Source organism: Oryzias latipes, chromosome 8, assembly GCF_053564925.1.
Source record: "Oryzias latipes strain Hd-rR chromosome 8, Olatipes_Hd-rR_3.1".
Taxonomy (NCBI): domain Eukaryota; kingdom Metazoa; phylum Chordata; class Actinopteri; order Beloniformes; family Adrianichthyidae; genus Oryzias; species Oryzias latipes.
The window spans coordinates 5,183,982-5,207,291 of NC_136244.1; the positions used below are offsets into that span (position 1 = coordinate 5,183,982).

The 23,310-nt window shown below is 41.2% G+C and overlaps 1 protein-coding gene, 1 long non-coding RNA gene and 1 pseudogene across 3 annotated transcripts in view; 2 read left to right on the forward strand and 1 right to left on the reverse strand.

The window, feature by feature from the left end:
- LOC144994227 (protein KRI1 homolog) overlaps nt 1-23,310 on the reverse strand; it is a 42,018-nt pseudogene that overhangs the window by 4,513 nt on the left and 14,195 nt on the right. Inside the window, exons 2-9 of the transcript XR_013657661.1 lie at nt 6,635-6,689; nt 6,406-6,555; nt 6,258-6,335; nt 6,066-6,178; nt 5,732-5,960; nt 5,508-5,660; nt 5,361-5,436; nt 5,046-5,155 (exon numbers count right to left, since the gene is read on the reverse strand). The product of XR_013657661.1 is annotated as a protein KRI1 homolog (transcript). The remainder of the gene's footprint in view (nt 1-5,045; nt 5,156-5,360; nt 5,437-5,507; nt 5,661-5,731; nt 5,961-6,065; nt 6,179-6,257; nt 6,336-6,405; nt 6,556-6,634; nt 6,690-23,310) is intronic.
- On the forward strand, nt 6,684-8,181 carry LOC144994239 (uncharacterized). Its single transcript, XR_013657671.1, has 4 exons — nt 6,684-6,983; nt 7,100-7,150; nt 7,241-7,293; nt 7,969-8,181. It is a non-coding gene; the product is annotated as an uncharacterized LOC144994239 (long non-coding RNA).
- LOC144994222 (zinc finger protein 862-like) lies at nt 19,537-22,278 on the forward strand. The gene is made up of 2 exons (XM_078951244.1): nt 19,537-21,632; nt 21,905-22,278. Exon 1 carries the CDS (start codon nt 19,636-19,638, stop codon nt 21,388-21,390), a length of 1,755 nt encoding a protein of 584 aa, XP_078807370.1. The 5' UTR covers nt 19,537-19,635; the 3' UTR covers nt 21,391-21,632; nt 21,905-22,278.

Consider the following 23,310-nt stretch of genomic DNA (forward strand, 5'->3'; position numbering starts at 1 on the left):
TGATTCGCGAATGCACAGAAATACTGGATAATGTAAAAATACGGCCCCAACATCCTCCAAACTTACCTTGTGACTGATGTTGAAGTTCTTCCTCTTTTTCCAGCTCCTGATGATAAAGTATCTTTGGCATGAAGTTCTCTTGTTGTCGCTTTGATCAGTGTGACAAAATGCAGTCGTTTTTTTCTTTTTCCCAGCTTTATTGAAACAAAATGGGCTAGTAAATGCACACTATGCCAGGCTTAGATGCAATGATGTTGACCAATCGTTGCTAAGAATGGCGTAACGTCATTAATTGGGTTGCCAGATTGGTTCAGGTGTGTTGACAAGGTGGATCATTAAAGTGCAGGCCACTTTCTTTTGCACAACATTCAGAGCTATGAAATGGGTTGCCAGATTTGGGTCTTTTTTTATTTTTGTCGCCACTTCGGGGCCCTGGTGGTGACGGGGGCCCTACGCGGCTGCGTAATTTGCGTATAGGGAGGGCCGGCCATGCTGGTGACCTCGGCACATATCTGTTACTGAGGGCAGGAACCAAGCATATTTCTGCAGTACAATATACATGCATATATAGAATCCATTAAATGCATAATAACAAAAACATAGACAATATAATAGAACCCCTGTAATGCATAATGAAAAGATCATAGAAAATCATATGGAACCCCTGTTCACCTCAACACCAGGTACAAAAAAAGGACATCATGTACAGAGCCTGTGAAAGTATTTACCCCCCCCCCCCCGAACCTTTCAACATTTTGCCACATTTCAGGCTTCAAACACAAAGATATAAAGCTGTCATTTTTTGTGAAGAATCAACATCAAGTGGGACACAATACTGAAGTGTAATAAAATTTATTGGATGTTTCAAACTTGTTTAACAACTAAAAACCTGAAATGTTGGACAAAATTATTCAGCCCCATTTACTGTCAGTGCAGCAAAGTCTCTCCTCGTGTTCAAGTGAGGATCTCTGAATGATCCAAAGTTTGACCTAAATGACTTAATGAGGATAAATAGAATCCACCAAGGTCTCCGTATCAATACACCTGATATGTGTCTCAGAGAGAGCATCATGAAGAACTAGGAACACACCAGGCAGGTTCCAGAAAGTCCTTAGCAACCGTTGCTGTTTTTTTACATGAAAAATTCTTAACTGATCAAAACTGACATAGCAGGGTCGAGTGAGCAGGGATCGCAGGTACCAGGATCGACATGGGTAAGCAGAACACATTTATGTTGTGGAAGATGATGGTCTGTTTCTGATTGGACGATAGAATGGGTACCTTAAAAAATAATGCCTGGGGGGTATTCCAGAAAGCAGGTTATGCTAGCTCCCATGGTAAGTAACATATTGTAGTATCACCGGGTTCTGTTGCTTTGTTGATGTTCTATTAGATGCTAAATTGCTCTGTTGATTACGGTGAACAGTGGGCGTGGCAGGAGCCGGGAGGAAAAGCCGCGAGACTAGGGCTGCATTTACCCTGCAGGTCTTGATGCCCAAATTCGATTTTCTGACTGATTTTCTGACAATATCCGATTTTTTTGATGACCCGCTTACATTATCTTTTAAAAGTGACCCGTATCCGATTTTTGCATTTATACTTTACAATGCTGAAACTATCAAACATAGACGTTCTGAGGACAACGTAACGTAGCAGCATTTCCGCCTTCCGCGGACCTGAGCACTGACCGCACGGATTAAAAAAATTATGAGCGAGCAGGCCCTTAATAATAATCATAACAGTAATAAAAGCACATTTAGAAGATGCGTGTTGGTCCAAACGGCAAACGTTTAGCATGGCGAAACCCTCCCCTTTTTGTTGTGTTTCTATTTTGTGAATCAATGCGGTTGTCATGGAGGCAACAGTGATGGAAGGAGGCGTTGCCTTGGGTGCTCCAGGATGAGGCAGGAGAGGGGATGCGCAGGAGAGGAAAAAGGGGGGCTGCTCTGCCAGTTTATGTGCTCTCTCTGAGTTTTGAACGAGGAAGTGTTTGCAGACATTGTGCTTTACTAACAGTTTGATCCAAGCAAAGAAATAAACGGCTTCTAGCCTGTTCCAGAGCAACGGTGTCCCGCTTCATTAGTTACCGTTTGCGTCCTGACCGGGACCGGACCGGAAATAACAGCGGTTTGAAGCCTGAGGCTGAAAGGTAACACGCTGATGGGGCTGTTCTGCAGTTATGTGAGGGTTGTAGGGACACTTAACCCTCTTAGGTGGGGGCAGTGTAGCGACCAGGGGGTTATCCCCGCCTCCAGCGCCTAAGGCTCATGGGAAGTGATGAGTTTTGGGGTGAAACCTTGAGTTTAGAAGGCTGGAAGTTGAACTAACATCCATCCTGTTTTGGCTGTTTGAGAAACTTAATAAATAAACTAAATAAGCTTTTTGCTCTAAAGGAGATATTGTCTCTCTTTCTGATCAATCCGGCCTGAGACTGACCGGGATTGTGCAGTGTATGGGGCACAATTAGCTCTCCAAAGAAGCCTCTTCATGAGCAGCTCAGCTGTTGCTTCCCCGCTCAAGTGTTGGTTAGGCTGGATTGTTATAATACTTTTGCATCCACCATCCTTGCCAGAGTATGAAAAAATGACATCTAGATTTTTGTCTTTCAGAATCAAACACAGGCAGCTGCCCCCCAGAAACATCAAACTCCAGGCGCCTGGAGGAGCCACAAGTGGCTCCACAACCATCAAACTCCAGGCGCCTGGAGGAGCCACAAGTGGCGTCCCAGCTCTCTGTTCAGTAAGTAGACTGCCTGAAAATTAAAAAGCATTTCTAATAATCCATTTTAATTGTCAAATTAGACATTTCTAAATGAATTATGCTACACATTTAGCAGAGAACATTTTGCGGGAGCCGCTTTTGCTTGTGTTGGTTTGCGGCGCCTTCCGTCCGTGAAACCAGGGTTCGAATCCGGGCTGCTCCCTGTTCCCTTCTCTACTTCTGTGCCGGTCCCAAGCCCGGTTGCTTTGAGAAGGTTGCGTCAGGAAGGGCATCCGGCGTAAAACATTGCCAAGTTTACCATGTTCACTGTGGCGACCCCTGATGGGAAAAGCCAATAGAGTAAGAAGATTTAGCATGGAACATTTTGAAAATGAAATGTCAAATACTATTTTCATTATCATTTTAATTAAGTGACAGAATAAGCAGTGTTAAGGAAGGAAATGAAAAAGCATTTTGGCGGATTACTTTATCATTTTAATTTTGAGTCAAAAATGCAGCTTCATTTTGAAAAGGAAAAAGCATTTCTGGTTTTTACTTTACCTTACAATCGCTTCCATATCTTTACTTATTGTTTTCTATAATCTATACAAACATATCTCCAAACATTGTTTGTCCTTGTGTCTTCATTTTCACTGATTCATTAGGGCGTGAACAACATCAGATGTGTCACAAGCCTCTGCCCTGTTCTGGTGAATCATTTTGGAATGACTATTTTGTATTAACTGATAACTTCATTGTCCACTTTGTTTAGACTTACTTACACGACCTATCGTGAGGAGCCGCCGAACGTAAGTGTCTAGCAGTAGTCAGTCCTCTTCTGCTATTAAAATTGATGCCTGATTGCTTTTTTTTGTCTCTAGAATCCCATCCGTCCGGCTACAACAGTTGTCAGAGGGCTGGTGATGACCTGCCTGGCGGGGGCCGCCCTCACGGCATGTCTTATGATGATCCGCTGGTACCGGCACGTGCCTTAATGGTTATCCACTGCTCCCTCTAAGCTACAGGACATGAAAACTTGAATTAGGAATAAAATAAATACATAAAAATTTATTTGGAGCTATTTTTCAATGTGAGTCAGTGAATGTGACTGGTGACTAACTGCTCCAGCCTATTATGCGGTTCACGTACGTAATGACGCAGGTAAACAACGTCACTGACAGCCTCCTTTCATGCCGCGACCAGTGTTTTGGAGGGAAGACACGTGAGTGAGTACCGTTTACGTCGACCCTTTATAACGATGGCAAAACGAACGATCAGCGGCACGTCCTCTCACCGAGCCAAAGTAAAAAAGACATGTGATTCTTTTAAGATAGAATGGCTGTCGGAGTATGTACAAATAGAAGGAAAGGCTGTGAAACTGGGTGACATTTTTTCGTTTTCGAGCGAGAAAGGCTTGCTCTGCAAGACGTGCTGCGAAGCCAAAATAGCAAGCGAGTTTTCGGAGGGAAAAGTGTGGACGACATGGAAGCTAGATTATCTCAAGCGTCACATTCAGCACAAAAGTCATTTGAAAGCAGTGGAAATTGTAAAAAGATGTAAGCTGGGAATGGGGATCGGCACGTTGTTGGGGGAGAGCTCCAAAAACAGAGAGCAGAGGATCGAGCTGTCACTCATAAATAAATCCAACCCCGAGCAAGTTAAAATTCTCATTGACAATATTCTGCTAGCCATCAACATGAACGCCTCCATGCTGTCAGTTCAACAAATTCATGATCACATGGCAAAGTATGTGAGTCTACCAGAAAGCTGGCGAAGCAAAAATTATGCCTTTGAGTTTGTGAATTCCATCAATCAAACAGTGCAGAATGAGACGATGTGTAAAATAAAAAATGCTCCTTGGCACACCCTGATTGTAGATGAGAGCACAGACATAACAGTACACAAAATGCTAGTCCTGTATATTAAATACAGAGAGGAAAACAGCGTCAACCATGCAACTGTGTTTGCTGGCTTAATCCAGCTGAGATCATGCACCGCTCAGGATATTGTACAAGCAATACGTCAGTTTTACACCAAGCATGGGCTGGATATGCAGAGAATGGTGATGCTGACCTCCGATGGTGCCTCAGTAATGTTGGGAAAGCGCAACGGAGTGTGACATGTGACCTTGAGTGCCCACTACCCTCAAAGCAACGGGGAAGCAGAAAGGGCTGTGAGGACCATCAAAGCCCTCCTGAAGAAGGGGGAAGATCCACACAAAGCTGGCAGATCCTCCATCTTCATTTTCCTCTCCTTCTTAATCTTCTTGGATGCAGAGTGTTGGCTGGGGTGCATGAAACACCACTGCCAGCCCATCTCTGCATTGATGAGAAACGCTGACTCACAATAAAGTCTTCGTCATCACAGTGAGGTCCAGACGCCTCCCCGTTGTAGTCTTCCTCTGCATAGTCCTCCTCTTGGTCTTCTCCAGTCCAAGTGTCCCAATTCCAGCGATCTGAGGTAAAAACAAAACATGAATCCGATTTAGAATTGATTTTTGTTTTGTTTTACGTGAGAAACATCGATTTTCTTTAATCTGAATCACAAACTACAATAAATCAGACACATTTGACTGTAAAACAGCAGTAAAACTATGGAAAGACACACACAAGCACAGCAGGAACCTCTAATTCCAGCATGCTGATCTTGTATTGGTTTACCTTCCATTTCATCATCATCCTCAAACTGCGGCTTCTCTTCTTCCTCCTCGCCGTAGTATTCATCGCCAAAGAATTTCTGCAAATAGACTCTACAGTAACTGAAAGGCTAACAGAGGGATTGGGGTTCCAATCGACTCATCCGCTCACCTGCATGAGCCGATCGTGATGCTTCGGATCAAAGTCTCCCTCCAGGTCCTCCTGGCTGAAAGCCAGCTGCTCGTTTCCCGTCAGCTCCTGCAGCTGCTTCAGCTTCTCCATGATCTCGTTCCTCTTCAGCTGCTTGCGCTTCTGCCCCTTCTCCTGCAACCATCACCATCAGCCAGGAGGTTTGGTTTCAACTCTGGAAGACTCCCATCGACTCGCTTCCAAACCTTTTGCTTCCTCTCTTTCACTTCCTCTCTCTTGCGCTTCCTGGAGTCGTCCTTGGAGCGCACGGCCGTGGCAATTTTCCGGGGATAGGTCTTCACGCGTTCCGAGTCGGGCTCTTCGAAGCGGAAGTTGTAGCTTCTCTCAAAGTCTTCCTGGCGTTCCAGAAAAGACTCGCCCTCCTCCTCAGAGTCATCCACGTCCTCCTGAACCACCTCATCGTAGGTCGGGATCCTGAAGGCATCCAGATTACATCATTTAAAAAAAAAGAAATAAATCCAAAAGTTCTGACATTTCTCCAACTAAAACGAAACAGAGGAGCTCTTCTGTGGAACACACCGCTCTTCATCATCATCCTCTTCGTTCAGGTAGCCCTTGTTAAGCACATAGTCTCGGAGGAAGCGCTCCTTCTCCTCCAGCTGCGTGTTGTTCCAGTAGTCTCTTAAGTACTTCTGTCTCCACAGAAAAAGCACAAACATGAGCTGGATAGTCAGAGTCCTCCGCGCGTTTCTTCATCCTGATCAAACTCACCATGTCCTTCACCTCCTCTCCCCCCTCCAGCTCCGCCTAACCTGTCAGCCACTCCACAAAGTCTGCCTCCTCTTCATCCTGAAACAAACGCAGCTCGGTTTTGTTTCAGCCACAGGGAGACGTTCACAGACGGGGCTTCCCATCCGACCTTCTCCTCCTGCGTCTTCATCCTCCTTGTCAGCAGCGTCGACTTCTGTCAATAAAGAGTGAGCAGGAGCGCTGGACGCCTGTAGAAGCTTTCAGCTCACCTGGCTTTCAGCTCCCGCTGCTCCTGGATGTAGCTGGGAGAAGCCGCTCTCTGCGAAGGAGGCGCAGAGAAATATTTATTTACCTCTTTACTCTCTTTAACTCCTGAATCCAAACACTTCAAGTCAAACCTGTCTTCTCTTTGCAGCTTCCTCTTCATCGCTGTCGTCGTCATCTTCGTATTTCCTGCAAAATGAAAACATTTTTACTGAATGACCCGTTTCAAATGCAACACCGAGCTGACACGGTAAACCCCAGACGTCTGCGGACTGTGCGGGCGGGTCAGCGTCGCTCAAGTAACTTTCGGTTTTTTGACCATGGCGCCATAGTAATCATATGCATGTTAAGAGAGTCTTTGCCGCTTGCCATATTTCTGTTCTCCTTTTAGAGTCTAACAGGAAGTCAGAACCGAAGGAGCATCAGACTTTGAATGCCCATAAGCAACTACTTTGTACAACTACAGGACACCTGGCCATACAGGTAATATTACAAAAAACTTTTCAAATCATTTGTAATATATGTAATAAAAAATAAATAAATATCAATCTACATCCATGAGTTAATAAGGAGTTGAAAAACAACCTTTGTTTTTCAAGAGCATGGCACATTCTGACTGCTAATCTGGACCCCCACCCCCAGCTGACAACGTAAGACCAAATGATTAGGTTCAATTTGTCACAAGATTTGGTTGGGTGGTCGTTTGGTTTTATTCTAAATTTTTAATTGGTATGTTTCAGGTGCCACAACATGAGATGGATGTGGAGAAGTGAAGATGATCAAAGAGTATGAGGTATCTTATGATCATCATGACCATATTTCAATGATTGACTAACCTTGTAATATGGTTTTTACTTGTGATATTTTATTGAAGGTAAAATATTCTTTACACGTGATTTTTTTAAAAGAGAAAATAGGTGCATATTTTTTTCTATTAGGTTTTTAACTGATTTTTATATGCATTTTATTCTCTTACCCTTTTTAAATTATCTTTAGCTGTTGATGAATTATTACTGTTATTTTAGGAGCATAATTTTATTTCAGTTATACCTTTTTTTCCCCTGATTTGATCCCCGTTTCTTTTTTTGTTTTTTTTTTGGCTCCAGTGTTTTTCCTCCCATCGGGACATTTCACACTAGGAATAGTTCTGGTTTACCATCACAGTTGCTGTCCCATTGACAGCTCCAGCCTGGTGACTGGAGGGCTCTGCACCACTATGTGCCCAGGCCAGGGTTGTGGGTGTTGACTCTTGGCGTGTACGGCCCCCAAACATGTCTTTGTCTCAGGGTCAGCCCCTGTGAACAATGTTGTGTGACATGAAATAAAAAAAAAATTGTCATATGACTATTGTTTAAATGAAACTAAATTAAGTATACTTTTAATTTTAACATTTTTTACTCTCTTGGCCATTTGTTTTTCTTGAGATCTATTCTTAATTATTTCTAATTACAGTTTTTTTTCTTCTCAGGATGTCAGCCGAGAAGCAGTGAAAGAGGACTGAACTAATCGCTTCAAGATTGTCTTGGTCCTTCCCAATGAAACACAGGACAACCAAGACCCTGTGTATGGGTCAGTCATCATTGAGGGCCCAGAATTTGAAAAATTTAAACATGCATTTGAATTTATTGTTAAATTTTTTTTAAATTCTACACTGTTTTACTTTTGCAGTTGATACTGATCTCTGTACTTCCCTTTTGGCATCCATCTTCTAGACTTATATATATGTTCACTGTTTGGAAATTTGCTAACAAGAGATTATATGGCTGTGTCTGTGTGCAATGTTATGTAGATGTTTTATCTATGCGACTTCTAATGTTAAATAAACATATCTTTCAAATATTCCTTAAGCTGCAAGTATGCGTTTTGTTTTGTCTAGAGACAGCAGAACTGGATGTAGCAGAGATGAAGGGTGCTGAGGTTCTCCTTGGGAGGGACCTGGATGGATCAGGAATGAGCACATCAGAGGGGCAGTACTTGTCAGAGGTTTTGCAGATAGAGTCAGACAGATGTTTTGGGCATGTCCAGAGGTAGAAAGATGCTGAGTCTAGAGCTGCCAGAGGTCTAGAGGAAAATCAAAGACATGAAGGTAGCTGCTGTTAGAGGAGAGGATGCAGAAAAAAAAAGGGTTAGATGGAGGAAACTGATTGGTTGTGGCGACCCCTGAAGAGGAAAACCCAAAAGAAGAAAAAATGAAACTCAGTAAATGTCATATTTGGCGTATTTAGTGCGTCTTTAGCAATTTCAGATTTGGGAAGCAATTGTTTTGGGGTGATACACATCTTTGTTTTCCAAATAAATATCTCACAGTGTGCTTTACAAATGTAAACAATAATATCCCTAACATACAGGAAAAGGTTCACTTTTCCCCACTGTGGAAAAGTGGCAGAAGACTTTGGAAAGGGGGCAAGTTTCTCTTCACCATGGACTTACAGATGCAGAAAAATAAAAAATTAAATAAATAAAAGTAAAAACAATCTGAAGATCTTGATTATAGGCTTACCCAGGGGGGTATTCCAGGAAGCAGGTTATGCTAGCTCCCACGGTAAGTTTGAGGCTAAGGAAGTTGATAACCTCAGTTTTCGGTTCCAGAAATGGAGGTATGTTTCAGGGTACGTCAAGTTGCCATGGCAACTCATGCTCTGAACATAACCTGGTCGGGAGCAGGTTTAGTTGAAGGTTAGTTTGTTTACAGAGAGGGGAAGCAGCATGCCGTGTCCATTTGAAGATGATTTAGTGGATGAAGAAGCTCAGATGATACTTTTTTCACCGTGAGAGGGTGATAAGACCACATATGGATGTTGGAAAATTTAACTTTTTTACTTTGATCTAACTTAGTTATTTGCTTCAGTTAAGATAAATCATTTGTTTTTTTAAGTCAGCTTAAAAATAACACGTAGCTTTCAGACAGTTATTTTACTTTCATTCAAATTAATTCAATTAAGTAGGTGTAACTTTGGGGCTGCCGTTAGATCGGCACCGCAAAGGATTCTGGGATATCATTCCCTTTGCCTGTCTGGACGGATTTGGGTTTAAGTGTGGGTTTTTGACCAAATGTGTTTAGTTGTTTGGCTGTTTTACTGTGTTTTGCCGTGTTTTGCTGATTTATTTTCTCATACTGTGCTTAAGTCTCTGCACCATGAGTAAGAGTGAAGGAGAGGATGATGAGTTTATATAGCACCCCTACCGAGTATTTCTGTAATGATAATGACGGATGATTCTTTAATGAATTTATGCACTACGTGCCAGGGGTTGACATAGCCCAGAAATTTGCACTGGCCCACAGGGCCAGTAGTTTTTGAAACTTACTGGCCCTGCCTGAAAGTTACTGGCCCGACACAGCGCATAGCGGGACCCGCCGCTCCGCAGGTGCTTGCAACTTTAGGGGGGTCTGGGGGCATGGCCCCCCGGAAACTTTTAATATGGTACAATTTGGTGCATTCTGGTGACATCACTTATTTCTACACTTTTCAATGACTGAAAATAGACCATATCAAACTTAAATCTGCTCTAGTCTGTTTTAGATGTTTTGAAGAGAGCACTGCAGTGTAGTAGTTAACACTAGTTAAGAAGTTTTCATGGTGCTTTTAACGGCAAATATCGCAATAAATCATAAACCTTAAATGTGTTAAAACAATCTAATGGCAGCTTGAACCATTTAACGAATCAAATAAATCCCTTAATGCATTTGACCAATCGGATGGACGCCTTCACATTGTTGACCAATCAGATGGAGCCCTGTTATGTTAGATGTTTGTAACCTATGTCAACGTGGGTCATTTGGAGTATAATTTTTAAACTGGGAATGGTTATTTGGTAATTTTGCTGTTTGTTTATATACCGCAAATTATATCGTTATCGCAATTTTAATCTCTGATATCGCATATCACGAGTTTTCCTCATATTGTGCAGGTCTAACTGAGATCATTCAGCTAACTAGAAATACTTACTGCTTACAGTGTTGTAAAGAAAAACAAAATTAAGTAGTTTAACATTCTACTGCATTTGAGTGTGAGATTCCGGTATTTGGAGTTGCCTTTGATTCTTTGACATTCTGTTTAAAGCTTAGTGGATACAGTTTCATCTTCAATGCATTCATTAAATATCTTGCTGTCCATACTACTAATTATACCCATTACTCCATCCAACATATTCCTATCTATTCCTGCCATGTCTTCCACATCTCTGACATGCTTCAGTCTCTCTTCAGTGACGGTGTCGGATTTATAATCAAATGTAATAATAACCCACTGGCTTGTGCCTTCGTTGTTGCTGTTTAACATTGTTTTGTATTGAATCGTTACATTCAATAAAGTTTGAAAGGGTTAGGGTTAGTGAGCGCGTGCCGCGTGGTGCTCGGCAGTGAAAGCCGAGCGCGCGCAGGCGGGAGAGAAGGAGAAGTGATCAAAGGTTTCCCATAGAAACCCTTGAAGTTTGAACACAGGACTAGCAGAAAAACTAAATTATGAAGACGAGGTAAATCTACACGTTTTCGCAAAATTTACTTTATTGAAAAAGGTGAAGAATATATAAACCGTTAAATATTTTAGTGGCCCGAGCGGACAAGTGAAAAGTAAAGTCTTGTGGTCCGCACTGCTCGAAAAACAGGACCGGGCCAGCGGACAAATGGCTATGTCGAGCCCTGCGTGCATTTTTTACCGTCCTTTTTATTATTATAAAAATGGACATATCTGCCGGCTCATACTTAGACATATGAGAGATCAAGAAATATAATTATTTAAGATGGAAAAAATATTAAATGAATTGGAGTAATATGACATGTAGTTAGATAATACATAAATTTGAGTTGTATAAACAATTATTGAGTTTTATAGACGTAAGAAATTAGGTTGATTAAATTTAACTCAATTATTTGTTACTAATAGAAGTATTTCATTTAAGGTAGCAAAATTGGATAAGTTATATATATATATATATATATATATATATACACGTCACAAGGAAAATGGAAATAAGATCAGAAACTTGTGCAGATACTTTGTTCTTCTACTACAAGCAGAAACTCTCTTTTGCGGATGCTGCCGTGTTACTGTTTTGATGGACGTATAATCTACCTACGCCGTCTTTAAAATCTCAGACTCCGTCTCACTAAAGTATTGCGCTCTCTCTGGTTCTCCGCGCGTTTCCATGGTGACTCCGGAAATCGGCAATCTATTGAGAATGTCTTTATGTACCTTCTGTGCACGTGCATTAACCCAGGGTTATACTAAGTCGAGCGTAATTACGCCAACTCATATCCGGTCTTTTGGAACCGACATACCCAGAGTAAGCAAGTTCAGGCGGATTTCAGCCAGAGTTCAGGCTTAAAGTCAGGTTAGTTTAAACATGCTTCCTGGAATACCCCCCTGTACTCATGAATTAGACTCATCTTCCCCCAGGTACCAACAAAGTGCTCTGAGAACTGCTTCCCTTTTCTGATGAACATTGCTTGTGGTCTGTAAAGGAAAAATAAATAAATGTATCACTATAAAACTTAATCTAGTATATTTTGTCCAGTCATCCTAGTGTAACATTGACCCAGTTATTATATCACAGACTCAAATATCTATGCAAAAATACTATTAAAAAAATAGACACTTGCCAAAAGTGAAGCATTAACTTATACTTCAAAAGCCACAGTCCAGTCTAACAAAACTTCCAGCCACTTCTACACAAAGATTTAAAGCCTTCTGGGGTCACATTTTCAGCTTTAGTACAAGTTACACCTTTACTTCCTGCAAGAAGACTCCTAAGTACATTGAGTGGGACCAATATGATTCATTTTTGTTCAAGTAACGTTGTCTAATCATGTGGAAATCATTTCCATAAGTTTTTTATGTTCATTCAAAGTGAACGTTTTTGAGTGTAGTTTACCTGCTTTGTTTTGTCCTTATTCAATAAAGGAACATAATGTTACACATTGTGTTTTCATATTTTAATGGAATGTGTATTATTTTATATGACAGAGTACTAGGGCCCACTAAGGAAAAAAGGATAAAGTCATAAATTTATGAGGCTGGTTCTTTCTGCAGAAAAGCAACATATTCTTTTTACAGTTTTGATAGTTATGAAAATGTGATACTTCATATTCTGGCACATCAGCATGTCTTCGTTTATGAAACCATACCGAAGGACAATTTCACGAAATGCCCCACATCTGTCATTTTAACAACTGTCCTCCTTTAAAACAACTGGTTACAATATTATGACTTGTCTTTTTTTTCCCTCTGTGGCCCTAATATTCTATCATTTTATATATAGCCTTATAGTCTATGGGAAACTGTAAATTATCTAATGATAGCAACATCATCTAAAACTCATTATTTATCCAAAATGATTGAAATTAATGATCACAAACGTTTAAATAATGACAGGGGGTCTAGTTATATGTGATAACAATGTATAGTGAGCAGTGAAATAACTATTGGTTTCCATTTGTGGCGACAGCTGACTGACATTAGGGATGAGATTAAATAGATCCTGGAATTTAGCCTGGTCTGGAGCAGGCTAGCTCCACAGAATAAATCTCCATGGTAACTTATACCATAACATATCCTCCTGCCCCCTATCCAGCTTTAGTGCAACCGGATTAGGGATCAATTGAGCCAGGATCACCAAGATATCCTGGCTTAATCCCTTATCCTACTTTTGTGCAACAGGCCCCTGTTCACGTCGTCTGCGGATGTAAGTTAGTGAAACTCACCCACACCCCCGCTTGCTTTCCTCCCACGTTTTTCTACACAGAGAGCGTGATTATATCGTCGCTATGCAGCACCCGAGCGCGCAGTTTGTCAACTTCACGTGGCGTATTCGTTTAGAGAAACCAGCGAGAAGAGGGGGGGGGGGGGGGGGGGGGGGGGGGTGTCAGATTGTGCCCCGGTCAACTGCCCTACTGCTATAAGAGAGCTGCCTTTACATTTGCGGTGATAAAGTATCACTATAGTGCCAAAAACGCGGCATCTAGCTCTGCTCTACGGATTAGTCTGAAAAACAAGCTAGCTAAAGCTTAGCTATACTCAAGCATGATGCAAAATGACTAATTTGCTGGCTAAAAACAAAACTACGAGGCATTGTTAAGGCTAGTAACTTTGTGGACCAAGGTCAAACAATTGTAAAAGATTAAAGTCAAGTAAAAAGACAAAAAAAAGTTTGAAAACGTTACTTACCAAACCCAGGCAACTTCGATCAACCCGCTCCCTTTTCTGTCTGCAGTGATACTAAGGCACGCGCTTCTGATCTTAAAATGGCGGGTGCATGGTGTGCGCATGCGCAAATTAGATGACGTCATTGCAGGTTGGATGAACATAATTTTTAAAGTTATATTTACAATTTAATAACGTTGTTTTTAAAAAGAAAAAATATGTTTGACTTACTTAAATTAATTAGGTATAACCGAAAAATGTGATTAAAATAATTAAAGTGAACTAAAAAGATATTTGAAGCATTTACTAGAGGCCAGAATCACTTTTTTTAGTGGACAGTTCAGCTTCACCACAACAGTCAGGAAAACGGATGGAAAAGTATTTATTTAACATTCTGTCATGTCACTGTGTCCAACTGCATCGATCAAAAAGTCCTTAGTGTAGGCCATGTGATGTTTGTTGTGTTAATTTCACCAAAATTGCTTTTTTATCTTTAATTTGTTATTTGCATGCGAATGTTTTAAGCGGAGACTTTTATTTTGATGGTTCGCTACTTCCTGTTCTTTCGCGGCATTCTCCTCAGTCCCCCATGAGAACTTCTAAGAGTAGGTAAGCCGTAGACGTTACTCGCACTAGTTTGACTGAAAAGAGAGTTTAAATTTTAAAACATAGAAAAACAATGTTCATAACTTAAAACTCTTCTCACGCCTTTTTTGTTTTTGCCAATCATGTGAAAAATGTTAAGGGTAAATGCAGCATTCAGAAGTGTGTTAGTGTTAGCAAGACTTAAGCTAACTTGCAGCATGGTCTCATGTGTGTCTGTGGGTTTTTTTTTTTTTTTGCCTTCCCTCAGGTGAGTGTTGGAGTGAGACCAGAAATAAAAACACATGTGCTGTATTTATTTTAGCATTAACACAGTAAAATCCCTCATTCTGGATGGCAATGATGACTTATTCATCTGAAAACACAACGCAGAAGACTTTAGCCGGCGCTGCACGCACCCCACAGCAAAAGTCTGCCCCAGCTACATTAGCAACCGCCGCTGTGCTTTTACATTAACAATTCTAAATGGATAAAAACTGTCGTAGCATGGTGAGGGTCGACACATAGCCTGTTGGATCGCTCATAGCTCAAAAAGATAACATAGGTGACATGGGTAAGCAAGATACACACACTTCCTGTTGTGGAAGATGGTTTGTTATTAACTGCTGCTCAGTGACAGTTGTTGCACAATCCCATCCTTCAGATCCTTTATTTACCAGTTTACACTAAATGGTAATGAACTCTCCCAGTAAAGAATACATTTACAAAGTGATTTCTCAATTTTTTTTAATCTAAAATCTAGTACTAATAATTACATAGTTAACAGTTGGTCTATAATTTTTCTTTTTTCAACAAACAGCAGTTTTCCTTATTACTTTAACTTGATGTTCCAAATTCCATATTTTGTTTTAGTGACAAACAAAATAAGATTTTTTTTGAAACTGTAGAAATAAAGAGAATATAGCTCTTATCTAAACAGACCATAGTATTGTAACTTGCCCATGTCTCTTCCCACTCGTGTTTTGTTACAACCTAATTAAAATAAATGTACTTTTTCACTTTGGAAACTCTGGTGAGCAAACTGTTCCTCCCAAATTAGGCCGGTCTCCAATAAAAGTCAACCTGAGCAAAGGTCGTATGAAGCTGGCTGTTTGTTTGCTGAGTATTGGGTGAGCAGTGATGTTTTATGGTTGTCTCTATAAGGCATCTGTATTCATATCAGGTCATGTTGTCATGGTGAGCCAGAGGACGCATTACAGGAAAATCTGCATCCACTGAACAAACCACATCAGCGATGCTGCTTCAAAAGTACAAAGCAGTGACCACTACAGTAAAGGATGAGTGTTCTGGTCAGTTGAAAGCAAAGCCTATAATAAATTAAAGTTAACAATGAATCTAGAAAGGACATTAAATAAACTGGAGGAAAGACAACCTCATGATGACACGTATCTTCAGCTGCCCCACAACAGTCAGGAAAACGGATGGAAAAGTATTTAATAGTCCGTCATGTCACTGTGTCCAACTGCATCGATCAAAAAAGTCCTTAGCAATTACATTAACAATTCTAAACGGATCAAATCTGTCGTAGCTGGGTGAGACACAGGTGACATGGGTAAGACACTTCTTGTTGTGGAAGATGGTCTGTTTCTGATTGGACGATTGAATGGGTACCTTAAAAAAATAATAAGAAAAAAGTGCGTGAATCTGGCCTGGGGGGTATTCCAGAAAGCAGGTTATGCTAGTTCCCATGGTAAGTAACATATTGTAGTATCCCCGTGTTCTGTTGCTTTGTTGATGTTCTATTGATGCTAAATTGCTCTGTTGATTACGGTGAACAGTGGGCGTGGCAGGAGCCGGGAGGAAAAGCCGCGAGACTAGGGCTGCATTTACACTGCAGGTCTTGATGCCCAAATTCGATTTTCTGACTATATCCGATTTTTTTAATGACCCGCTTACATTATCTTTTAAAAGTGACCCGTATCCTATTTTTGCATTTATACTTTACAATGCTGAAACTATCAAACATAAACGTTCTGAGGACTACGTAACGTAGCAGCATTTCCGCCTTCCGCGGACCTGAGCACTGACCGCACGGATTAAAAAAATTATGAGCGAGCAGGCCCTTAATAATAATCATAACAGTAATAAAAGCACATTTAGAAGATGCGTGTTGGTCCAAACGGCAAACGTTTAGCATGGCGAAACCCTCCCCTTTTTGTTGTGTTTCTATTTTGTGAATCAATGCGGTTGTCATGGAGGCAACACAGTGATGGAAGGAGGCGTTGCCTTGGGTGCTTGGTTGCTCCAGGATGAGGCAGGAGAGGGGATGCGCAGGAGAGGAAAAAGGGGGGCTGCTCTGCCAGCTTATGTGCTCTCTCTGAGTTTTGAACGAGGAAGTGTTTGCAGACATTGTGCTTTACTAACAGTTTGATCCAAGCAAAGAAATAAACGGCTTCTAGCCTGTTCCAGAGCAACGGTGTCCCGCTTCATTAGTTACCGTTTGCGTCCTGACCGGGACCGGACCGGAAATAACAGCGGTTTGAAGCCTGAGGCTGAAAGGTAACACGCTGATGGGGCTGTTCTGCAGTTATGTGAGGGTTGTAGGGACACTTAACCCTCTTAGGTGGGGGCAGTGTGGCGACCAGGGGGTTATCCCCGCCTCCAGCGCCTAAGGCTCATGGGAAGTGATGAGTTTTGGGGTGAAACCTTGAGTTTAGAAGGCTGGAAGTTGAACTAACATCCATCCTGTTTTGGCTGTTTGAGAAACTTAATAAATAAACTAAATAAGCTTTTTGCTCTAAAGGAGATATTGTCTCTCTTTCTGATCAATCCGGCCTGAGACTGACCGGGATTGTGCAGTGTATGGGGCACAATTAGCTCTCCAAAGAAGCCTCTTCATGAGCAGCTCAGCTGTTGCTTCCCCGCTCAAGTGTTGGTTAGGCTGGATTGTTATAATACTTTTGCATCCACCATCCTTGCCAGAGTATGAAAAAATGACATCTAGATTTTTGTCTTTCAGAATCAAACACAGGCAGCTGCCCCCCAGAAACATCAAACTCCAGGCGCCTGGAGGAGCCACAAGTGGCGTCCCAGCTCTCTGTTCAGTAAGTAGACTGCCTGAAAATTAAAAAGCATTTCTAATAATCCATTTTAATTGTCAAATTAGACATTTCTAAATGAATTATGCTACACATTTAGCAGAGAACATTTTGCGGGAGCCGCTTTTGCTTGTGTTGGTTTGCGGCGCCTTCCGTCCGTGAAACCAGGGTTCGAATCCGGGCTGCTCCCTGTTCCCTTCTCTACTTCTGTGCCGGTCCCAAGCCCGGTTGCTTTGAGAAGGTTGCGTCAGGAAGGGCATCCGGCGTAAAACATTGCCAAGTTTACCATGTTCACTGTGGCGACCCCTGATGGGAAAAGCCAATAGAGTAAGAAGATTTAGCATGGAACATTTTGAAAATGAAATGTCAAATACTATTTTCATTATCATTTTAATTAAGTGACAGAATAAGCAGTGTTAAGGAAGGAAATGAAAAAGCATTTTGGCGGATTACTTTATCATTTTAATTTTGAGTCAAAAATGCAGCTTCATTTTGAAAAGGAAAAAGCATTTCTGGTTTTGACTTTACCTTACAATCGCTTCCATATCTTTACTTATTGTTTTCTATAATCTATACAAACATATCTCCAAACATTGTTTGTCCTTGTTGTGTCTTCATTTTCACTGATTCATTAGGGCGTGAACAACATCAGATGTGTCACAAGCCTCTGCCCTGTTCTGGTGAATCATTTTGGAATGACTATTTTGTATTAACTGATAACTTCATTGTCCACTTTGTTTAGACTTACTTACACGACCTATCGTGAGGAGCCGCCGAACGTAAGTGTCTAGCAGTAGTCAGTCCTCTTCTGCTATTAAAATTGATGCCTGATTGCTTTTTTTTGTCTCTAGAATCCCATCCGTCCGGCTACAACAGTTGTCAGAGGGCTGGTGATGACCTGCCTGGCGGGGGCCGCCCTCACGGCATGTCTTATGATGATCCGCTGGTACCGGCACGTGCCTTAATGGTCATCCACTGCTCCCTCTAAGCTGCGCGCGTGCGCAATAGCGCACTGCTGACACTCTCCGAGCACAGAAAATCTAGGCGGCGCACAGGTAAGAAAAAAAACTTGAATTCAAAATAAAATAAATACATAAAAATTTATTTGGAGCTATTTTTCAATGTGAGTCAGTGAATGTGACTGGTGACTAACTGCTCCAGCCTATTGATGATGATTGATGATGATGATTTATTTATTTAAGTGTCATGCACTAATGTGCCCAGCCCACACGGGCTTATATGACACTAAAAAACAAAACAAAATACACAATACATAAAGATACATCCCCATCCCAAAAAGAATCCCATAACCAATAACCCCCCTACTCAGAGTCTAACAGAATACATAGAGTCCATTCTTATTATCCATGCTTTTGACACAAAATTTGCCAAACAAAAGATTTCATTTTCAAAAAGCCAACGTAAAATTTTGTCTTCAGATAACCAAAACAAATCAGGACATTTCTTTTCTATAACGTCATACATACAAAGTCTCTGTTTCTCATACAAAGGACAATAAAACAAAAAATGAAATTCATCTTCCACCACTTGCAGCTCACAGACCTCACAGTGTCTTCCCTCCTCAGGAATGCCTTTAAAGCGCCCTACTTCCACCTGTAGGGGGAGCACTCCTGCTCTCAGTTGAGCACATAAGGATCTTTGTCCTCTTTTTAAGTTATATATAACATATGATTCAGCAGAAAATGTGTCTTTAATTTGCAAATAAGTTCGTAATTTTGGTTTTTGAAGCAGTTTCATTTTCCAGTCTTTTTCATAATAACCAACTAAAGTTTCCTTAACATTATCTATCTTACATTTCAAACAATTGAAAAATAATGATTGTAAGTTCACAGAGGACAGAATGTTAAATACATCATTACACCAGGGATACATATGAGCTCTATCCCAATCAAATATTTTACGTGCAATTCTCTCTACAGGTAGAGTCACCAGCCGGTTCCATAATCTGAGAACTTCTGCTCTTTGTTTGATCACACAAGGTTCCCACCCCATGTCCCCCTCTACGGCGGCTTTAGTGGTGAACCTGTGTACACCCAGAAAATATCTCATTGCCCTGTATTGAACCTTATCACACTCAGGAGCGTCTTCATAACCCCAGACTCCTGCAGAATAAAATAACACAGACCCCACCATGGCATCGTACAATTTACTAAACGTGTCAAGACTCAACTCCGGACAGACCTTCATCTTATTTATCACTGCACCCTATTATGCGGTTCACGTACGTAATGACGCAGGTAAACAACATCACTGACAGCCTCCTTTCATGCCGCGACCAGTGTTTTGGAGGGAAGACACGTGAGTGAGTACCGTTTACGTCGACCCTTTATAACGATGGCAAAACGAACGATCAGCGGCACGTCCTCTCACCGAGCCAAAGTAAAAAAGACATGTGATTCTTTTAAGATAGAATGGCTGTCGGAGTATGTACAAATAGAAGGAAAGGCTGTGAAACTGGGTGACATTTTTTCGTTTTCGAGCGAGAAAGGCTTGCTCTGCAAGACGTGCTGCGAAGCCAAAATAGCAAGCGAGTTTTCGGAGGGAAAAGTGTGGACGACATGGAAGCTAGATTATCTCAAGCGTCACATTCAGCACAAAAGTCATTTGAAAGCAGTGGAAATTGTAAAAAGATGTAAGCTGGGAATGGGGATCGGCACGTTGTTGGGGGAGAGCTCCAAAAACAGAGAGCAGAGGATCGAGCTGTCACTCATAAATAAATCCAACCCCGAGCAAGTTAAAATTCTCATTGACAATATTCTGCTAGCCATCAACATGAACGCCTCCATGCTGTCAGTTCAACAAATTCATGATAACATGGCAAAGTATGTGAGTCTACCAGAAAGCTGGCGAAGCAAAAATTATGCCTTTGAGTTTGTGAATTCCATCAATCAAACAGTGCAGAATGAGACGATGTGTAAAATAAAAAATGCTCCTTGGCACACCCTGATTGTAGATGAGAGCACAGACATAACAGTACACAAAATGCTAGTCCTGTATATTAAATACAGAGAGGAAAACAGCGTCAACCATGCAACTGTGTTTGCTGGCTTAATCCAGCTGAGATCATGCACCGCTCAGGATATTGTACAAGCAATACGTCAGTTTTACACCAAGCATGGGCTGGATATGCAGAGAATGGTGATGCTGACCTCCGATGGTGCCTCAGTAATGTTGGGAAAGCGCAACGGAGTTGCAGCTTTATTAAAGCAGCAAATACCACACCTAACTGAGCAACACTGTGTGGCCCATAGAGAGGATTTGAGCATTGACGATGCGTGGAAAGACCTGCCTTTGATGCGCGACGTGGAAACTTTTCTTAGAACGGTTTATTCCACTTTCTCTAGATCCACTGTAAAGAGGGGAAAATTTGATGAGCTAGCAAAGATTCTAGATGAGGATACTCTGTCATTCAGGCCTCTGAACGAAGTGCGGTGGTTGTCACGGGACCAAGCTGTAAAAGCTGTTCTGAGGAACTACACAGTGCTGGAAGAATATTTCGAGAGAGAATCCAGTGAAAACGGAGATCCTGTGGCAAATTACTGTTATAAAAAGCTGACAGATCCAAAATTCAAATTTACTCTCACTGCTCTGGGAGATGTTTTGGGGGAGCTGGCACATCTGTGTCTTTCTTTTCAAAAACGCAACCTAACTGTGCTGGAGGGACACTGCTTTGCAAGAGCAAAAATTGAGAAGCTGCGCTCCCAATACCTGACAGAGGGAAAGGATGTTAGGTGGAGTGACCGTGTCAAAGAGGCAATGAATGCCTTATCAGCTGATGGCAGAAATACTGGTGAGATCCTTCGTTTTATTTGTAAGCTTTGTGGTCACTTGGATGCTCGTTTTCCAGAGGATGAGTTAAAGGAGTGGTCTGCATTGGACATTGAGGCATTGAGCTCAGACATCAGTTTTGAGTACGGAGCAGCAGACATTGCCACACTGGCAAAGAAGTATGAGGCCATTCTCCACCAGCCACATTCTGTGGAGGTCATTAACAGTGAATATGCTGAGGCAAAATATAATGAGGCAAAAACTGAAACAAGGGTCAATCAGCACATTTTCAGACATGGTGGCTGCAACACTAAAATGTGAGGAGCTAAAACACATCTCACAGCTTGTGGATATTTGTGCTACATTTCAAGCATCCAGCGCAGATTGTGAAAGAGGATTTAGTTTAATGAATCGGATCAAAACAGCATCCAGAAATCGTCTTGAAGTGGATCATTTGGACCAGCTGATGCGCATAAAGTCAAAGCTGCAAGCAGACGAGGCCATCGACCTGGACAAGGTGTACAACCATTGGAGACGTGAGAAGGACAGACGGGAAAATTAAGGTGAATTTTTTTTTTCTATTCTTTTTAGCTTATTCTAGTCTCATTTAATATGAATTTATTATGAATTTTGATAGTGAAATGCTTTAACCATGAGTAGTATATGCTAATTAAAACTGCATAAATTCTGTAAATTATTTGTGGGTGTCACTTTGGATTATCACTACTAGTAATTATAAATTAGAGTCAATGGAACATGTCATTCCGCAAGATGTGAAAGTTTAAATGTGAACAAAATTTTTATCTCTAAAAGATATATGTCTCTATTCTTCCAGAGCAGGAGCCCTGCCCTGACTCCAGAAGGAGGACCTTCATACCCATTTTGAAAAGGGACAGGGGTTTCCAACTGGGACAATCTGTGCACTTAAATAAAGGTTTTATTACAGAAATGTAAATGCATACCCTTTTTTTTCTCTTCCTTTAACATATTTCTAATTTTTAAATGCCTAAGTGGTTTGTGTTTTTATTTATTTATTTATTTTTATTTTCTGTATTTGACTTGGCCTCTTGGGGGTTGTTGAAGGGGGTGGGTGGGACGGGTTGACATTCGAGTGTTTATTTTTTACACATTGCTTTTTTCTGACATTTCATTATACACTCTGTATGTCTGTTTAATACAAAAAAATGTTAAATAAATAAAGTTATAAAAGACAAAGAAATGTAAATGCGATCATTTTGATTCTTTTAACAAACTTTAACTTGGACGAATGCTATGTCAGCATGACATTAGTGTGAAGGTCTGATGTTGCTCACATTGGTCCATGGGACAGCTCACGGAGTTTGTATGCTTGCTCAGACTCGTGAAAAATTAGAGGGAACATTGGTTATAACTATTAATTAATTTTTTTAAAATTTTATTAAAAACGTTCCTAAAATATTGATACTGGACTCTTCACATTTCTCCGCTCTGATTTACCTTTTGATCCCACGGCTCCCGGTTGAAACAATGGTCACTGTTGAGACGAGACAGGAGCTGCTCCTGAGGGAAGCTGTGAAAGGCTGCTCAGTTACAAGTCTGCAACAAGGAACGAACAGCAGCAGACTTTCAGCAGCACAGCTTAACCTTTCAATGAGCAGAAGACTGGGTGGAGGTTTACAAAGCTCCAGTTCAGGCGCTGTGATTTCCTTGTGGTAAGGCTGGGCGATATGGCCTGAAAATAAAATCTCTGGTTTTATTTATTTTTTAATCGATCTTCAATTTTTTCTGACCCCCTACTTAAGGAAAGCAATAAGTACAAACTGCAGACAACTTAAAGCAGATTTTGCTTTTATTTAATCAAACGCAAGACAAATGTAACCCCCATTTCTGTGATGAATAATAAATAAATGAACACACTCTTGGAATCAAACAGTGGTGGTCAAACAGGTATGTTATGTCTTATGTGTAACTCAAACAGTGGAAGAGTGCTTATGGAATCCAAATCAGATGTTGATGTTGAGGCTAGCACTGCTAACCGACCGGGAAGCAGGAGGAAAACTCGGCGCATTTGTAGCGGCCTTCTTCAAAAGTTAAAAAAGGGACCCCTCGCGGAAAAAAAGGTTAGGCTGTTGACATCTCGATTATTTGAAGCCTCAAAAGCATACTTGAGGTGTGTAGAAAAAAAAAAAAGGATAAATGTGCTTTAAAATAATATGTTACTGCTCTGTGGAGCCTCAGGAAACATGTCTCCACGCCATGGTG

Excerpts from the sequence above, each read along its gene's own strand:
- LOC144994222 (XM_078951244.1), top strand. The coding sequence starts at position 19,636 with ATGGCAAAACGAACGATCAGCGGCACGTCCTCTCACCGAGCCAAAGTA.